Source organism: Aptenodytes forsteri, unplaced genomic scaffold (genome assembly GCF_000699145.1).
Source record: "Aptenodytes forsteri isolate BGI_AS27 unplaced genomic scaffold, ASM69914v1 Scaffold57, whole genome shotgun sequence".
NCBI lineage: Eukaryota > Metazoa > Chordata > Aves > Sphenisciformes > Spheniscidae > Aptenodytes > Aptenodytes forsteri.
In genome coordinates this window covers 1,463,345-1,481,950 of record NW_008796220.1, presented here as the reverse complement: position 1 = coordinate 1,481,950, position 18,606 = coordinate 1,463,345, and the positions used below count along the sequence as shown (strand labels likewise).

General features: G+C 41.0%; 1 protein-coding gene across 1 annotated transcript in view; it reads right to left on the bottom strand.

Moving 5' to 3' along the window:
- Window positions 1-18,606, bottom strand: part of PKHD1 (polycystic kidney and hepatic disease 1 (autosomal recessive)) — a 289,357-nt gene that overhangs the window by 141,875 nt on the left and 128,876 nt on the right. Inside the window, exons 37-43 of the mRNA XM_019474554.1 lie at window positions 15,265-15,472; window positions 14,155-14,312; window positions 12,362-12,556; window positions 10,921-11,046; window positions 7,930-8,063; window positions 2,861-2,973; window positions 1,418-1,517 (exon numbers count right to left, since the gene is read on the bottom strand). Of these exons, the coding sequence (XP_019330099.1) occupies window positions 1,418-1,517; window positions 2,861-2,973; window positions 7,930-8,063; window positions 10,921-11,046; window positions 12,362-12,556; window positions 14,155-14,312; window positions 15,265-15,472 (1,034 nt within the window). The remainder of the gene's footprint in view (window positions 1-1,417; window positions 1,518-2,860; window positions 2,974-7,929; window positions 8,064-10,920; window positions 11,047-12,361; window positions 12,557-14,154; window positions 14,313-15,264; window positions 15,473-18,606) is intronic.

Below are 18,606 nucleotides of genomic sequence, written 5' to 3'. Positions count from 1 at the left end.
AGTTCAAGGTTACTGCTACTAAAAATCTATATAAAAGCATAGCCAGAATAATAATTAAATTAGTTAAAAGCATAACCAGAATAATAATTTAAAAAAAAAAAAAAAAGATTGTGATTTATAACTCTGCTTTACTTACAATAAACAGAAGGGAAGTGCAAAAACACATAAAAGTGTTGAATGTGTATTTAGTGTTGGAGCCTCTCCCCTTAATTTCTTATTTCTGCCTTGAATTAATAATACAGTAATCTTTACATTCTGCCAACTTATTTTCAAGTTAAAAGAAAAAAGAACAGTATGAAAGAAAATCAGAACTGAGAATCAGTAATAGACGGAGTAAAACTGCTCTAAATATTTTGGGGTTTATTACTGGAAAGATCAGCAGGGTAAAGAAGTTAATGTTTGTAGCAGAAAGATGCCTTGAAAATAACCAGAGGTATTGCTTACAGCCACCTGACAGCAAGAAGGCTGTTCCTAGAGGGAGCCCATGGAAAGAAGCAGAATAAACTTAGCTATTCGTGTATGCTAGGTCAGTAACATACAAAGAAATTACAAGTTAGGCAGAGAAAACCACAAAAACAAAACTGCAAAACATCCTTTTGTTTCCTTTCTTTTCCCGCAAATAAGCTTTTCCAGAAAGAGAATGCACCAGTCTGAAAAAACACACTGAAAAATTGGACACCTTCGAAGGAAGAGCCATAGGATGGGTTAGACTAGAAAACGTGCCTTACAGAGAAACACATACAATTTGTTCAGGTCATCAGACAGGGAGTTAAGAGGATCACAGCCTCTAAGCACCGGCATGGGAAGAAAGTATCAGATAATAAAGGGTGGTGTGGGTTTTTTAATTAGATTAAGTAGTAGTGAGCTACAGTAGTTGGAAAGTGAAACTAGACAAATTCAAACAAAAAAAGGTGCATATTTTTAACAAGGATGAAAAAATTCCCATGGAAACCGTTAACCCTATGAAGGTAACGGATCCTCTACCAACTGCAATCTTTACGAATAGCTCAGATCCACTGGGATGATTTTTTTGGTTGCGTGATCTAGTGGAAGGTGTCCCTGCCCATGGCAGGGGGGTTGGAACTAGATGATTAAGTCCCTTCCAACCCAAACCATTCTATGATTCTACGATTCTGTGATTATAGTGGCAGCCAGATGCTAGATGATTACAGAGGACACCAACTATTGATGAAAGTAGCACTGATTCTGCACTGAAGCAGCAAGAAGAGCTCACACAAATTGTGTTTCTGGCTTTATCACCAAAATAGGAGCCTCCAGCTGAGGGACACGGACATACAGGTACAAGAGCTTTACCGTAACTGTGGCCCATTTGCAGCCTTAAAAGATGACGTCAGTGTAGAGGTGATATACTTGTAAAGATCCTGAGCATCACAGAGGACAGTCAGGATAAACGTACCTGTGCTCCACCTTGGCTGCTCCAAGCTGTGAAGTTGTTGAACTGAACAGGTCTGTTTGGGCTGTCTGGCAAATATTCTGGGTACACCAGCAACCCATACCTTTTTAGGAAAGCAAGCAAAGGAAACTTTCTTTACAGTGCATTCATGAGCAGATTTTCCTATTCATCATTCTGATATCTAAAATCTTAAATCTGTAATAGTTCTCTGCATGAGACTTTATCATTTAATCCAAAATCAAAAACTGGTTGATAGCAATATTTATTTTAGGCATCTAATCATGCCAGAGAGCACACCTAAAATTTCTTTTCAAGTATTTTCAGAATTAGCCACGTCAGGGCTAACAACCAGTGTGCAGTACCACTGACAGGTGCTCGCTGCAAAACACCCCCACCATGCTCGTGAGTTTTCAGCCAGCACCACCTTCAGATAAGCCTGACATGAATCTGGACAGATAAAGCTTTTCTATATCTTGGATTCAGCCAACTTGGAGTACATTCCAAATGCACGCGTTCCTGAATGCAGCCCTTGGTTTGACCTTCTCAGAGATTTTAAATCCAGATTAATATCCAGATTACCTCAAAATTCCGGTGACTCCATCCACTGACTTTTAATACAGTGTCATTTTTTACTATAGTTTCTGTTTTAGGGAAGTACAGGCAAAAGCTCTAGTGAATAACCGTTCCTGGATGCTACAGGAACAACTGTTACATGTAATGTCTGACATTCGTACAGCACCTTTTATCCCGTTGGACCTCAAAGTGATTAGTCTCTTCTATCTACTTAATCAGAGGCCAAATTCTAATAGTTGAGTGTTCATGCTGCTATGATATAAAGCATCTGGAGGGAAGAAATGCCACTCCAGGCTGTGTAAGCCAGTGTCAAGTCTCTAATGGTGGCCTGCAGGAGATGTTAAAGGAGGAGTGTAAGAAATAAATCGTGTATCTGTTCTCCTTCATGCCACCCTCTTCTGCTCAAAACGTCCGGTATACTTAAAAATGAGCTTTCAGTTCAACACATGAGCACATTCTTCAGTGCTTTGTTGTTAAATGGTTGATGAGGAAATGTGTTAAATGTGGCACCTTAAACTACATCAGGATCATTTAAACAGGGAGGCAAAGTGGAGGAGCTTGTTAACAGCACTGGGAAATGCTGCAAGTTAACAAATTGGGCTTGTGGGCGAAGGAGAAAGGACCGTGTTGAAACTACTAAGGAAACCATTCGCAATCAGGCCCTGAAAAACAACCCCAACCACATCGCTGTCAAACACTGATTCTGCTCTGCTGTGGAGAACTCTGCTTACAAGAGAGGAAGCCCTAAAAGGGTGCAAAATTGGGAAAAAAAAAAAGTCCTGAAAGGAGGGGCAAAGCATTTTCTGCTCACCACTGCAATTATAGTTAACACTACCATGCACTGAAGGAAAATATCTAAAAATCCCCAAGTACCTTGTGCAGGAATGAGCTACGTTCTCACTGAAGGACAGGAGAGGCATTTTGGATGGTCCCTCAGGGGAGAGATGAAAGAAATAGCCATACCCAGCAGCACATACTGTGTTACCCTGCAGAGAAGCATATATGACTGTGAAAAAAGATTACCACAGATTTCTGGAAATTAAAATAAACTTAAGAAAAACGCAAATTAAAATCCCAGCTGCGGTCCATTCAAATTCTGGTAAGTCGGGCTGGTAGAAGCTGGTACCTTGTTTCTGTGTCCTCAATATCATCCTGTTTTCGCTCTGTCCTTGGGCCAGTCTTAAAAAAAACTTGTTCTCAAGCAGGCAACAAGGGTTGGCCAAGCAATAGAAACAAATGAAAGAAAAATGGTATTGCCATAATTCTTCAAGAAGTAGATAAGAAAAAAAGTGTGTGGAAAACTTCTTACCCCTACAAAATCCTTTCTAAGCAGGAAGGTGATGTCATGAAAGAAAGGTAAATCACAAACTACCCAGTTTATTGATTCACTTCTCAATCTGTATCTTTCTCACATCTCCCAAAGCAAATACAGCAAAAGGAAACAACAGTGGCACGAAAAAGTGAGACCCCCTAAAAGTCAAGAGAAAAGAGAGAACTACATCTTCAGGATATGTCAGTGACTGAACAACTAAACTTACTCAGACCTGTGGTAAATTACTTGTTTTGGATTCTTTTGAACAGGATAAGTGAATAACCATGGGAAGATGTGCTGTAAGTTTTTGTCACTTAACATCTCTTAATGAAGAAATTCTGGAGTTGCATTCTTTGTATTATTGCAAGAGGTGAGAAATAAGTGAACATAAGGTTTGCCTGGTCTTAAATTAGGAGTTTGGTACATACAGAGTCTGTAGCAAGTGGGTTATGTGGGTTATACACAGTGGGTTAGGAGGTTTTCTACTCTAGGGGAAAAAACCTGCTCTTACCTGCTTCATTTGGACAGCAGCCAAACCTAGATGGTTTTGGATGGTGTCCATACAGCAATGTTTTCATGTGTGCATCTGGGCATGATCTCTCTCACCTATCTTAGATGTGTAAAAATTTGATGCTGAAGTCCAGGCTGGTAAACCTAGGCTGCCTTTCCAGGAAAAAAATAAGGCATAGGCATGTCCAGAGGGCAATTCTTCTGGTCTATCCTTAGACAAGATTAATTGCTCTCTGGATGTATCTAGTTCTCTAAGGGGAGTCTAAGATGAGCTTTCTTGCAGCTATAAGAAGAGCTTGTTCTCTAAGATCGGGACTGACACCCACCACTACCATTCATAGGTCACCGGACAGCGTTAAAACACTAATGACTTTTTGGTCCCTGATGGTCCAAATCAAAGCCGAGCCTGGTGACCTAGAGGTGAAAACCTCCATACACCAATTACTTTCTTCTGACCCATCCAAGTGCGTTCCCCGCAGCCATGATCTCTGACATCTGTCAAGCAACAAAGAAGTATCAATACCCAAAGCACTGCTTTCTCTATCCCCTGGTAAAACTGCTGCTTTTTCTGAAAGTGCAGCCACAGACCATTTCCTTTAACAAAATACTTTTGCAGTCCAATCACATTATTTCCAGGATCTTTTACTTGCAACTCCAATCGTGCATTCTACAGATGATTCATAAGGAAAAAACCTGCATATTTATTCAGCCAGCTAGTGGCTGGAGGGCAGGGGTTTTAGGCAAGCAGGGAATTTTGTGTGGAAATCAATTCTTTGTGGAAGTCAGTATATTACGAATGTCCATGCAACCAAAATTCCAGAGAGAAATTACCTCCCCAAGCATGCCAAACACCTGGAGGTATGCATTGCAAGTCAGTAAAATAAAGTGGTTGACGTTTTAAGTGTCTCTTAACCGTACAACACTGCTAACGTAAATATTTCATGAATTTCTTTTAGATAGCTGGGGCTCAAACTGTTGACCTTAAAGATGACATTAAAGCTCTGGAGAGTGTGCCCAGCACCGGTGCCCCAGTTTCAGAACCTGGCAGGATGCAAGGAGTACCCCCAATGGGCTCGCTTTAACGTGCGCTCACCTTGCAGAAGGTTTTAGAAAAGATCTCGGTAGGGATGAAATGGTGAGAAACAGATATCTCGGTAGGGATGAAATGGTGAGAAACAATCAATGCCAAACAGACGCAGCCTCATCTCTTTGGTACTGTGGAGAATGGCTGGATTAGGTGATACCGGGAAACAAATTAATTTATCAACCGCGTGACCATCGGTCACTCCTCTGACATGTAAACGCAGGCTGATCTCCACCCATTCATTCATTTAAGCTGTTTCCCAGTCCTTAACACCATGGCAAGAAAGGAAAGGGAGGATGCTTGTTGAATTTCTTAAACCCAGTCTGTACGTTGTCAAGCATGAGCACTGCGTGCTGGCTCTGGGATTTAAGGACACTGAATGTTTACGAATAGGAAGTTACTACAAAAGGTCCAAGACCCACTGGGCCCAAGAAAACCAAGAGAAGATAAAAAACTACTTTTTTTTTTTTGCCCTGCACAGAAAAAATAAAACCAGGGACACAGGGCATGCACTTCAGTGACAAGAGAGCCAATATCAAAGAGGGGCATCTTCAGTTCCTCATGCTGGTAGCATTTAAATTGTCTTATGACTCTAAAAAGTGATAACCAGGGCTTCCATACTTTATTAAAAAAACCCAAACTAACCTTGTAATAATCATTTTGCACTTATACTCTATGAGTATAAAATTTTACCTAACAGCCTGATTCACAAATGCACTTAAGAGCTTAAGTCAAATGGAAGCCAGTGGGAATCGGTTCTCCAAATGTCTTTGTAGGCTCAGGTTTGAGTGACTGCTGTGTCCCAATTTCAACACCGTTTAGGAGACCACTGATTTTCAAGGAAATTTAAGCTCTTCAGTCACCGATGCAAATTTAGGCTCCCAAGTAAATTGAGTAGTTATGAAAATATTATTGCAGGACTCGCTGTAGAAAGCTTAACCCGTGTAACACAGTATGGGCCTAGAGCGCTCTGTCTATCTTAGCTGTAATCCTTGCCTTAAAGATTGCAGCCTGTAAGTTTAAAACCAGTAATTGAAAGATGGCAATCTGAAAACAAAAAAAAAACAACCAAACACAAAAACCAAAAACTACCTAACGTTAAAATCTAGAGGGGGAAATTTCTGTTCCCTGTCATGGCCTGGAAACCAGGCAGTGGGAAGATGAGTCTTTCCCATTACACTCTTCAAACCTCCCTATTAAATTAAGATTATAAACACCTCAAAAGCAATATCCAGTTCTTGAGCCATTTGATCAAATATAAGATGCTGAAACTCTGTGTCATCCTGATGCTGGTGCTGGACCAGCATCCCTTGCATTTAGTGGTTATTACCGTACTAAGAGAAAGTCGACAGGACACAGGTGTTTTGCTTGGAAAAAGTGTGACTTTTTCTCTTAAGATCCATGTCCTTTCATGTCTTCTGCTGAACACTGCTTGGTACTGTAGAACAGTAAGTGCAGTTAATAATAATTTTAAGCTGGGCAACTTCTTCATATTCTCCTTTTGCTGCTGCAACACCTCAAATAGCCCACTCCGAGAGATTGCCAACAATGAGGTTTATCAGCAACCCTTCAAGGGCCATCGGCTATTCTGCCCTGAGTAACACATCTTTGGAGAGCAGACTTAACCCTGATGTTTGGGTACACAGCCACAGACGCAGCTTTGGGTGTATCTACAAAGACATGTGAACCGAGAGAGCTAAACAGATGTGCTGAAAACCGACCACAGTCAGTTCACATGTACCCGTAGAGATAATTGCAGCAAACCTTTTCAAAAGCTGAGCCACTGGCGATCAAGTAGACAGCTCCAGGGTAAGTCAGTGCATGATAGTACAAAACTCTGTGTTTAGTGGAGCTGAAATTCATGTGATTCTGCCTAGTTGTTGTATTTTTTGACCATATTTGATAGTCTTTAAAATGATAAATATGCCCTTGAGGGAACTGCAGAAAAGTCCTCTCCTTCTTCCTAAGCATTATTGTCTTCATACTAACATAGGAAATGTGTTGGTCTCTTTTTCACCTTCAAATTTAGGTGCAATTCTTTCCTCTTGGAACAGAAGCCCAGGGGGCGATTAGGTTTTCAAATACACTTAATAATTGGTTTGGTTTCTGTGGCTTAGCAATAGAACAGGTCAGGATTTTTTTTTTTTAATGAAAATGTGCATTTGTCACAACTGAAACTGTGGTAAGAAAGGTCAGTTTCAATGAAATTCCAGGCTTAAAATAGTTGGGAAGGAAAAATGGTTTGAAATTGCTTAATTGCTGAAAATCATAATTTTTTTCCATTAAACACTTAAAAGTGACTCTTTATTCTGAAATGTGACTTGAATAACAAAAGAATGTATGAACTAAAAGAAAGCATCAGAGAATTAGGGAATAAAAAGATTTTTACTGAGCTTAACTTTTTGATGTGAGGGTTGTTAGTCTGTTAGCTTTTTAAGAGTTTGATGTTTTATCACTATTTAGAATAGAGAAGCTTGGTTTCTTTTAAAATCAATGTCATTTTCATAGGACAGGGAATGCATTCTCCTTCTTACCCTGGAATGCAAATCTTGGACTGTACGTAAGTTGTCATTTTAAATCCAGACAGAGGTGCATTTGATATTGCTGAATTTTAGTGTGTTTGTCATCAGTCCATTAAAATTGAGATTTTTTTTTTTTATAATGGCAGTAGTAGGAAAAAATTCGAGCAAAGCTGAGCCTAAACTTTTTTCCAGTTTTTATTAATCCATGAGTATTAAGAAATAAAACTTTAAAAACTTTTAAAACATTTTAAAGTATCCCAGGATGAAAGATCTCACTGCAATATTTAATTCCACTCAAGTGCAGTAAAATTTTCAGTAACAATAAATTTGCCCATGAATGTAATTTATTTTGTAATATGTTCTTGTTTTAATATCCCATCACAAGCACAGTTTCTGACAGCTCAGCCAGGAAGCAAATGTTGTGTATATGATCTCCCAGATAAATGAAGCTCAGTATCTTTCTGATATCTTTGAGTAGAGAGGAAATGTTACGTTTTGTACCTGAACTTCTTACCTCGATGTGGTTGGCAGGAGCCCTGACGTAGATCCCTGCTGGTGACAGTGTCTCAATGTTGGATAAACCGTCTGTTCCAGAAAGGCCAATCACGATGTTGTTACTGACTCTGTTCCCCTCTTCCAGTCCCTCTCCTTTCAAAATTTCAGACACCGAGATACAATTTATCATAGAGATCAATGACACTTTTATTCTCTACAGAGATGAAGTATCCATTTTGCAGTAAAATTATCAGAGGGGTTTTCTCCTTTTTCTTTTTTTTTTTTTAACCTGCATTGATTAATGTCAAGACAAATCTCTTGGTGTGAAATAGAGGTAAGTCCTTGTAACCAGACCCTGAACTTAAAGTGGCAGTCATGTTATCTAATTTAAAAAAAAAAGATTAAAAAAAGAAAAAAAAAAAAAGAAACAGAAATTCACATATAACTGGAAACCCTCTATTATGCAAGTTACAGAACTTGCTGGATTTTGCCCTGCCTGCTTTGCTGGCATGGCCCACCTGGGAATCAGCTTTCCCTGCTAACTGTCCCTGGGTAAATCACTGTTTGAAAAACACTTAGAAACCTGTGTTTAACACATGAGACGGCTATGAGATGGTCAAAGACTGCCATGACTGCTCAACACAGTGGTGCATAGCATGGAAAGGGGAAGGCTGTATGCTTCAGAAATGCCAGGAGACCACAAGCAAGATCTGATCAACATTGTAAATATGATTAAAAAGTTTCTGCCACAAAGAGCTTACACTCTAATGAGATAAAAACAATCAGGGAAAGGAATACTACAATACATATTCTACAGAAAGTCAATAGAGACCATGGTTCTGCAATTCAATGTGCACAAGACCCTGTATCAGGTGTTATACATGAATAGAACACCAGCCATACTGTACCCCAGGTTTATGGAGAAAATGAATAAAGGGAATATTATAAAGTGCGTTTACAGTTGGAAAAAAAGAGATTCAGAGTGGGGAAGTGGCTCACCTATGCACACGCAGGCATGCTTCTGGCAGTACTAGAATTCAAAGTCCTATCTATCTCCTGTGTCTCCATCCACTGTCCTACTTACATGTAAGAAAATGTCTAAATAGATTAAAAACAACTGGTGCAACCGTGCACAAAAGTGGGGGGTTTGCCCCCCTAAGCAATGACGTATGAGAAGAAAAAGGAAAAATCAATCAAAAAATTGATCACACAACTCAGAGTCATGGGGTGCCCCAGATCCAGTAATAGTATTGAAGTAGAAAGAAAAAAAAAGAAATATCTTTTTAAAGCACACCGTAAAGCAATGTGCCACCCAACGGCAAATAGTGGACAGTCCCATACAAGTAAAGTCCAAATAAGGACACATCAGCATATGTCCCTCCACCCTGGTGTTTTGGAGGCAGAATACAAAGTGGATCATCTCTGTTTGGTCCACATCGGGAGCAAATTAAATCTACTTTTGTTTATCAAACGTAAGTTATTATCTTCAACTATACCTGCTCACGTTCTATTCCAAATACAGATCCCTTCCCTAGTCATCACTACCCCAAATGTAAGCCACTTGCCAGGAAAACCTATGTTCTTCGGTTTTGGGGATGGCAGTAATTATTTTTAATCTTCTTCTCAGTCTTTTGAGCCTTTCTCCATTTTTGGAACAAGATCCATTTAGGAAATATTTCCTTTCCAGGCTGTATTTGCTACAATGCCACTACCAGAGCATGAACAGGATCCTAAAGCAGTCCTTTTGACAGCCATATAGGTTTTCGAGGTGGCATAAAAGGTCTTGGTGTGTCAATTAATTTTAAGCCCAGAGTGAATTTTTATGACTGCCTTGCAAACCCCCTGAAAATAAGGGGTTTAGATGAAATCACTGAGAGAGTCCAATTCTGGAGCTGCAAATAGCCGGCTATAATAAATATTCCTTCACAGGCAACAAAATGACATATAAATTCATCCATCAGACCCTCTGGAGCTGCTGACAGTGAAGCTGTTAAAGACACCTTGGGGATAAGGTGTATTCAGGCTGAGACTTCAGCGGAAACATTCAGCTCAGCCCAGAGTCCTTTAACTCAGACACATGTCCTAGCACGAATGAGCCAAGGCGTGCCGGCGGGATGGAGATCTTGTTCTGCTTCCCCACGGGCACAAGGGCTCTGTGCATCACCTTGGGCAAGTCGCTGCATCTCTCTGAGCCAGCTCTCTTTGTCTGCAAGATGTATACAATCGCTCTCCTTTTAGAGATCTCCCCTGTTTAAATCGTAATCTATCACTTCTCATTATGTTTATATACGGGACCTAGCACAGGGACTCGCTGTGTGTGTGGAACTGTAGGATCAGGACTGAAGGCTTTTTTGCCTCCCTCTGTTTATCTTAAAATTGGTCATTTTTATCCCATCTCTGATGGAAAACAAAAATCGAGCTATATCTTTAGGTATTCAGGCGACGTGAGATCCCAGCAGAAGATGCTGCAAGTCAGTCTCCTGATGGTTAGTTAGGAGAAATACTTTGTTGTTTAACATTTTTGTGGCTCCAAGCTCCAATTTATTTAAGTGCTAAATTCTCTGCTTAACTTTTAACATATGCTTTCACTCCATTATCTTCGATGTCAAATGGCTGAAGTTAAAGGTAAGTATGCTCTTAAACGCCTCGCTGAACTGGGGTCTTAAATATTGCATAACGGTGCTCTTCCAAAGACAGATAAATCAATTCCCTAAAAAAATCTTCTTCCATTTGTACACTGAAAAAAAAAAGGGATCCGGATCAAGTGAAGACTGACCTGATGGAATGGAGAGTGTATAGTCAAAAGGAAATAGCTGCTAGGAGTTGCATGTGGAAACTTGGGAGCTTTATTCCAGATTCACTGATACCAGAAAATGTCTTAGATGTGATTAAAGTTCTCAGGGTGCAGTTAAGGATCTGCCATTCCTTCCTTCAAAGGCATCTTCATGCAAATGATAATCAGCACATGTTACTGCTACATGTAGGACAGATATTTTTCTGCTTCACTTACCCAGTAGAAGCCCATGGCCTAAAATGTTATAGAAAACATTACTGTCCACAGTGAGGTTTGAGATCCCGGTCAGACGGAGTCCTTGGCCAAAAGAGTCCAAAATACAACAGCCGCGTATGTAAGAGTCTGGAAAGAAACGAGTGCTGTGAGCAAAAAGCACACTGCATCTTGAAGGTTGGGAGAGTTTTATATTAGCTCCTCATCCTTTGATGCTGTACAATTAATCCCTTTGGCTCCCGTGAGACTGCTCGGTTGCAGCTGCCCACCCTTACTCCCCTGGCAGTTCTTTGCCAACAGGCGGGCATTGCTGAGACGGGCACAGGAGGGAAGAGGGGCCCTGAGCACAGAAATGGGTGAATGGAGGTGGCCCACTATTGTGAGGAAGGAGGATGAGATCCGGTGAAAGGATAGGGTAAGATCCCAAGAATCATAGAATCATAGAATCATTGAGGTTGGAAAAGACCTCTAAGATCATCGAGTCCAACCGTCGACCCAACACCACCATGCCCACTAAACCATGTCCCTAAGTGCCTCATCTACACGTCTTTTAAATACCTCCAGGGATGGGGACTCAACCCCTTCCCTGGGCAGCCTGGTCCAATGTTTCACCACTCTTTCAGTAAAGACATTTTTCCTCACGTCCAATCTAAACCTCCCCTGGTGCAACTTGAGGCCATAATGAAGTATGTTATGAGCAGATGGATGATTGAAGTGGGATTGAAGGAGAGGAGGAACGTTTCAGAAGGGCAGTGAGGACAGGGCGGTATTCTGCACACCTTGTCTAGCCAGGCATGGTGACCTGCCCACTGTACTCCAGGATCATGGCCAGTGCTGCTTTCTGCTACCAGGATTCCTAGATCCTCACTCAGGGATGAAGATGGCATAGGAAAGGCATAAGTGCGGGTTAGCTGGAGGGGAAAGTCCCATCCGGTACCCTTAAAACATTATTCGAGCCCACTTAACTTGCCCCTACCACCACCAGCATTCAGAACCCTCATAGCCACTTCCACAGAGATTAATTTTGCATTTATCAGTGACAAAGTCAAAAGAACTTAATATGTTCCTTAACCTTCAGGTGATAGAATTAAATTTTGGCCTATGCTACCACACAGCCCTGAGCCACCTCTGGGCTTCCTCACAGTATATTAGTGCACTCATTTTCAGAGCTAGAAGTAGCACGCCAACTCAGAGGTCTGGCAAAAAATGCAACATGATTTTAGGAAGAAGCTGTCCAGAGATGCAAAGGAACTAAAGCAGCTTAAAGCACTCCGTCAAGTTTCACTTGGGCTGACTACAGGTGAGGTTTTCTTGCATTTACCAATCCAATTTGTCAACTGACCCCAGAACTGAGCACGCTTTTGAGGACATCTGCCCCAGCTTTGGGTGGAAAAAGGTGGATGTTTGAGATCATTCAGGCCCACCTCCAGTGCAGCCGTCTCACCTGCCATCCACGCGTTGCCAGCAACAGTCAGGGCACTGCGGTGCTGCTGAAACGCTTGGCCCACGTGGCGGAACTGGACCCCCTCCATCCGGAGCCGATTCGCCTCTCCCTGGAAGGCCTCCACAACCACGATGGCCCCCAGGTCCCGAGAGCCCAGCTGCCTCTCGCTTTGCTTGTACAGACACCTGGAGCCACCTAGAATACAACCCGGTGGGAGCTGTCAGTGTTACTTCTCCATGGTGACCATGGGATGCGCAGAGTGCCCCGAGCAACATCATGAGACCCCATTGACTCAGTGAGACTCCATCTCCAGCAGCGACCTTAAACATGGGCCCAAAGACAAATAGCCACAGGCAAACATATTTGATACTCCCTCTAAATACTCACATGGTTCCTTCCCTAAGAGTCTGGACATTTTTAGAGGAACATATATTAAAACCAGCAGGAAGCTGTGGTAGTTTTATGCCTTGGAAAGTTCCTTGTGTTCAATTTTAAATAGTCCTATGGATGGGGAAGATGGATTTGACATTGATTTACCTTGGGTGAGGTTCTTGAAAATGGGATTGGGCACGGATGTACTGAACTGAAATGAAATGAGAACATTTTGAAATTTCTTTAAAACTCCTGCTCTCCCCACTGTCCCTGCGGATGGATGAGGAACTGTTACTACCCACAGGCTGAAGGCAAGGAAAGTAAATCGTAGGGCTGGGGAAGGAATCAACATTCCTGAAAGGCATCCTTCCATGGGTCTATGCTTAGGATATTTTGGTACGAGGGGATTCGGGTTACGAATGTGCAACTTGGGCTTGTTCAGTGGAGGTGCAGAGGGGATTTCAAATTCCTGCACTGCCTGCTTATGCTCAGTAATGCTCATTTTTCTTTTAAAGAAGGTAAATTAACCACAAAAAACACTGCCCACTCATCTTCTGGTGACTCCTCTGAGAAATCCTCCTATCCTTTAACTCAGATAAAAACCTCAAATGGTTAGCACATTTCAGAGACTATATTTATGAGTTCCACAGAAAATGGACCATAAATCTATGAGTAATATAAGCAGTCGGCTGCTGGATATCAAATGAAGTCTTGTGTCACAGTCTGAAAGCCCAAGGCATTTTATTTTTAAAGGATACCTTACAACTGGGTTGCCAGATAACCTAACTCTCCTCAAATTATAATGTGTCTGATTCTGCTTCCTCATCAGCTGGTGTAAATCAGGAAGCCACCTGTCAAACTTCATGGTGTTTCATACAGGTAAAACTAAAGGAGAGCTGAGATACCTAGCATTTTTTCACCATTGTTACTATATGCTACAAGAAACCATCACCTGTCTTTTTTCTTGGTATCCCTAAACAGTAAACAACAGCTCAATATTTTACACCAAAGAATACAAACAGCATTGGGCTGTTTTGGTTTTCCTTCTTCTTAAAGTGACTAAAGAGTAAACACAATTAAAAATTTAATATATTATGTACACTGAAACATGTTTTCAGAAGATACTTTCTTTTCTACACCCTTAGGCTCAGGCAAAACTAAAGGGTCTTTCCCAAGATGGTTTGAAACAACAATGTGAAAATAATACATCTGAGATATTACAATGAAACACAGTTCAACTCCCAAGACTTCACACTTCAATGTCAAACAATGTTTGGAAAGATAAACTCGCTTTCCTGGTGCTGGTATGTCTCAAAGTTATCATATTAAGAAAAATCTCTGATACATAGTGATACCACTATGTGATTTTAATGGAACAATTTTCCTCCTCAGTACATATCTGCGAGAAAAGTCCTCCTCACCTCTTGTAACACCTGCTTTTACGCACTGTCTGAGGTGTGACATCCTCTCCATCGTGACATTTCCTTGAACAACAACCCTTCTGCTAATCAGTGCCACCACAGCACTCAAAGGCAGGCTTTGGCCATTCACCCATCCCTCTCCAACATTGTGGGAGTACCTAGGGAAAGACACAAAAAAGGTACAAAAGTATCTGCGCCTGCCAGATGGCAAGAATGATGTTTACCCTAAGCTTATGACTCCAACTGCCCAAATTCAGAGCTGGTTTCAGTCGTATCTCACCATGGACAGTGGCATATCCAATGTGTCTGCATATATGGGCGAGGTATATTTTTCCTTGGTTGATGTTTGTTTTCACCTTTTCATCTCTCAAGCTTATAAATTTTCCTTAGATTATGTGTTTACACCAAAATATTTCAGCCTTTGAACTTTCTTCATCTTCCCAAAACTTATTTTGGTGAAAACCACCAGTACTTCCTTCCTCAAGCCCCAGATACTTCTGAAAATTATACTATTCTTTCTGGGCATTGGAGTTGGGTTACCCCCCAAACAGATAACATTTTTCAACACTGGAGCTCCAGGTTATGATGATAAGAAGTGCAGTTTGACCAAGATCTCCAAGCACAGAAGACAAAGAGAGCATAAGGCAGTGAAGCTACAGCTCACTGAAAACACAGAAGCAGTGTTTCCAAACTGAAGCATTTCACTTTGAGTGTGTTGTTAATCAGCCTAAGTAAATCAGGCAAGAAGAGAGGATTTTTTTTTTTGCCTTTTTTTTTCACAGAAGTCAGACACTTTTTGTGAAAAAAAATGCACTTTCTCAAGAAATTAACTATGCAGGAAAATTCTTTGTCAACCCTATGCTGAGGCCACTGGACTGTACCGGCCATCAGTGTTTATGATGCAGAATCTAAACATAGTCAGAAACATTCAGGATTGAACGTCCACTAGCGTTAGGGGGAGCGAGGAACCGAAATATCTCTGACCACCTTTGTTAAAGGGATTTATATAGTTATTATGTCCCACAGGAAAGGGCAAATCCTCACTTTGACCAAATTTTCCCCTGGTTTAGCTCTCTGCTATAGAAATCCCCTTGGCCCTTGAAAGAATACCTGAGTGGTGATCTAAGGTACAGCTCAGTGTTGTTCACAAACTCAATAACAGCCATTTCTTCCTGCTGCTGTGCATCTCCAAAGCCCGTCCTTCCCACCATGATTTCGTCACCGGGTTGCCAGTCAACAGGTTTCTGGAGCACTAATCGCGTGTCATTAGCATGAGCTGATGATTTCAAGAGTGTGGAAGCTACTTCGGGCATCCAGCCTGAAAAAAAAATAAATAAAAAAATAAAAAAACCCCAAGTCAATCAACATTAAAAAAACCAGGAACAGCATGCTTAGAAAACACTGCCTCACTTGGACCATCCCAGAGTCATTCATTTCTTTTTGATGCTGTGTAGGAGAGACGAGATTAATGCCACAAAAGAGGATTTGTGCACATCTGCTTGGATCAGAAATGCAGTGCTTTCCAAACATCTTCATTTCATATCTTTTGTCTTTATTGGTCCCAAAAAGCTGAAAAACCACGTTGGAAAGACGTTTGCTCAACAGGCAGTGGGAGCTGAGGTTCAGTTTAATTCCCCCAAACTGACTTTCCTATGCGAGAAACACTCTCTTCTGGAGCACCCTTTATAACCAATGGAGAAAAGCACTCTCTGCAGGGACCGTCATCCTTCTCTGAGCGCAAAAAGCACTTCGAATTATCAGATTCCCCAGTCAAGTGTCCAAAACAACATGCAGTGAATCTAGGCCCTGCATTCACGAAAACATATGCTTCTATTAGTAATATTTCAGTGATACATGGAAAGACAAATATCACCAGTTTCAAAAACTTTTAAGAGTGACTACAATTTGCTCAGCTAGCAACACGAGGTCATCTCGAAACTGTCTCCAATGGAGGATCCAAAACAAGGGGCCATTTTTGGAAGTCTTGTGTTAAGTGCCTTAAACATTTCATATGAAAAGAATTTGCTTCAGCCTTTTTCATCCAAAAGCAGAAATAACATCCCATACTATTTTAAATGTTGCAACTTTGGGGATTTTTTTCCATAAAACTTGAATTTCAGAATACACCGCTGAAACATATTCTTGGTGAGGCCTTAATCTGGCTAGACCTGAAAATATATTTTCAACTTTAACATTCTGTTGATGTGACGTAACATCCCTGAGGATGGGGGTGGGTTACAGGTTTGGCAAGCAGTGTGAATACACGGGTCAGCATGACTGCAAGATAAGAGCCCCCCGCATCAGCAACCTTAGGCCACCACTGGAAGGCAATAGCAAGGTTGTAACTGCAGATTCCCAAATTCCCTCCTCTTCAGTGGACATACTACCAAGTCTGTGTGCAACAAGCCTCAGCAATGAAACATCTTGCCATTTCACTCTCCCTTCTTCTCTTCATGAAGTTTGCTTTAACTCTTGACACTTTTTTCCTAGCAGGCTTTGGAACAGATTGATCCAGTGGGATCCAACACACTGAACACCATCGGGGGAGAGCATGTGCCTCACACACCCACCTTTAGTATAGTTTTCCTTTGCAATAGATCAGAATTTACCTTTAGCCCACAGCAAGTTACTGTCCTCCCTGGTTGTACTATAGAAAAGTAATAACACCAGAAATCACTGAGGGTTGAGGTTGCATCCAATAAATCATTTTCGAATTATTTTAAGCAAGCTTCTCTCTCTCCATGTCCTGTTTCACTTTCTCAATTCTTATACTCTCATGTCCCAGTTCTTTCCTTAATGAAGACAGAAATAAGGAGTAGCACCTCCAAATCAATTAATTCACAGCAGAATGAGAGAAGGAAGAATCAACTCTTTATACTCTGTCATCTTGAAGTATATTTGAGCACCTGCTCTGTGTGTCAATGAGTTGATGTGCATCTAAACCTAGCTGAGATACTTCTGGCTTATTATCTTTTCTTCTTCCTTAAATTGGAATTGAAATTTCTCAGCTTACAGCTAAGCAAATCTCCCAGACATCCTTCACTTAATGTGCTTCAGTTCATATCATGGAACTCTTTTGGAGTGCATCAGATGGATTTCCTTCAGATGAAACTAACGCAGATGCTGTAATCCAGTAGAGCATATAATACACTTTAGACTCTAATGGAACCAGACTAGAATGAGTCTACAGTAGCCCCGAAAACACATATAGTGTGGACCCTACACCCTCAGCACCTACATCATGTGTTCTACAGATCTGCTTCTATTGGGCCACACTGTTTTCTAATGTAGACATAGCCAAAGCCCACCTTGCACCATTCATGAGCACAGACATCAAAGATTTTTCCTGTGAGACCTCATCCTCAACACAGCTTTAGCCAGCTCAGAAAAACCCTCTTGATATCAGCCTATGTGCATTCTTTTACCAGCAGCAGTCTCATCATCTTTATTCATTTACCTTCTATCATTGTAAACCTTGTGAATTTTTAGGTCTCGCGTAAAAGCGAACGACTGACAGCAGCCATCTGCATGTTGAGCAGCATACAATTTTTCTCCAGCTCTGGACGTTTTGTTTATAGTACTGATTTGTGTGCATGTGTTAGCGTGTGTGTTTGAGTGCATCTGCGGCCAGACACACAACTACCTCCCATTGTGTACATCTGTCACACACATACTACAATAACCATTATAAGAACACTGCTGGGCAACAACTCTTGTCATTAAGAGGTGCAAACCACCGTTTTGCATTCAAAATATGCTCTAATGGAAAAGGCTTGTTTCAGGTTTTTTTCCACTTCCAAGCTCTGAAACAAAAATGTTTAAGGAAAATCTTCTCAAGTTTTTTTTTTTTTTTCTTCTAAAAGAAGAGTATTCAAGGTATCCAAACATCCCCCTCTTTTGTTTTTCTTTTTTGACTTCGTACTGTGCTCTCCCCGCCTCCCTCTCTGTCTCTCATTCCACAGTTTGTTTTACCTTTTTCCTGATGATTTAGGTGGGGTGGGGTATTTCTTTGTATGTGTAAGATCTACTTCCAATTTCCAATATTTTTAGTATATTTTCATTAGGAAAAAAAAAAGTCCAGCAGATTCCTCTTTCCTTGCTTCCCATTTATATTCCCACATACAACACCACCTGCAAATCAGAATCTCCTCTACCCTAAGCAGCACCAGTGACACACAGGATTTGGTCAGTGATATTTTTCTGGTCAATTCACCAAGGAGGGACCACAACTGAGGGTTCTTTGCCTTAACTATAACATATTCCTAGCCCTATGGTTTTGATGGGACCCCATCATACACCCACACAGAAATGTACTACACTGTTCCCTGAGCAGTCGTCATCCATTGCTGTTTAAAATCATCCATTCCCCTTTCCAAAACAAATTTACATCTGGTAACCCTAAAATTTCACTTTTTTTTTTTTTGAAAGTAAGTATAACATTGCAACCTATAC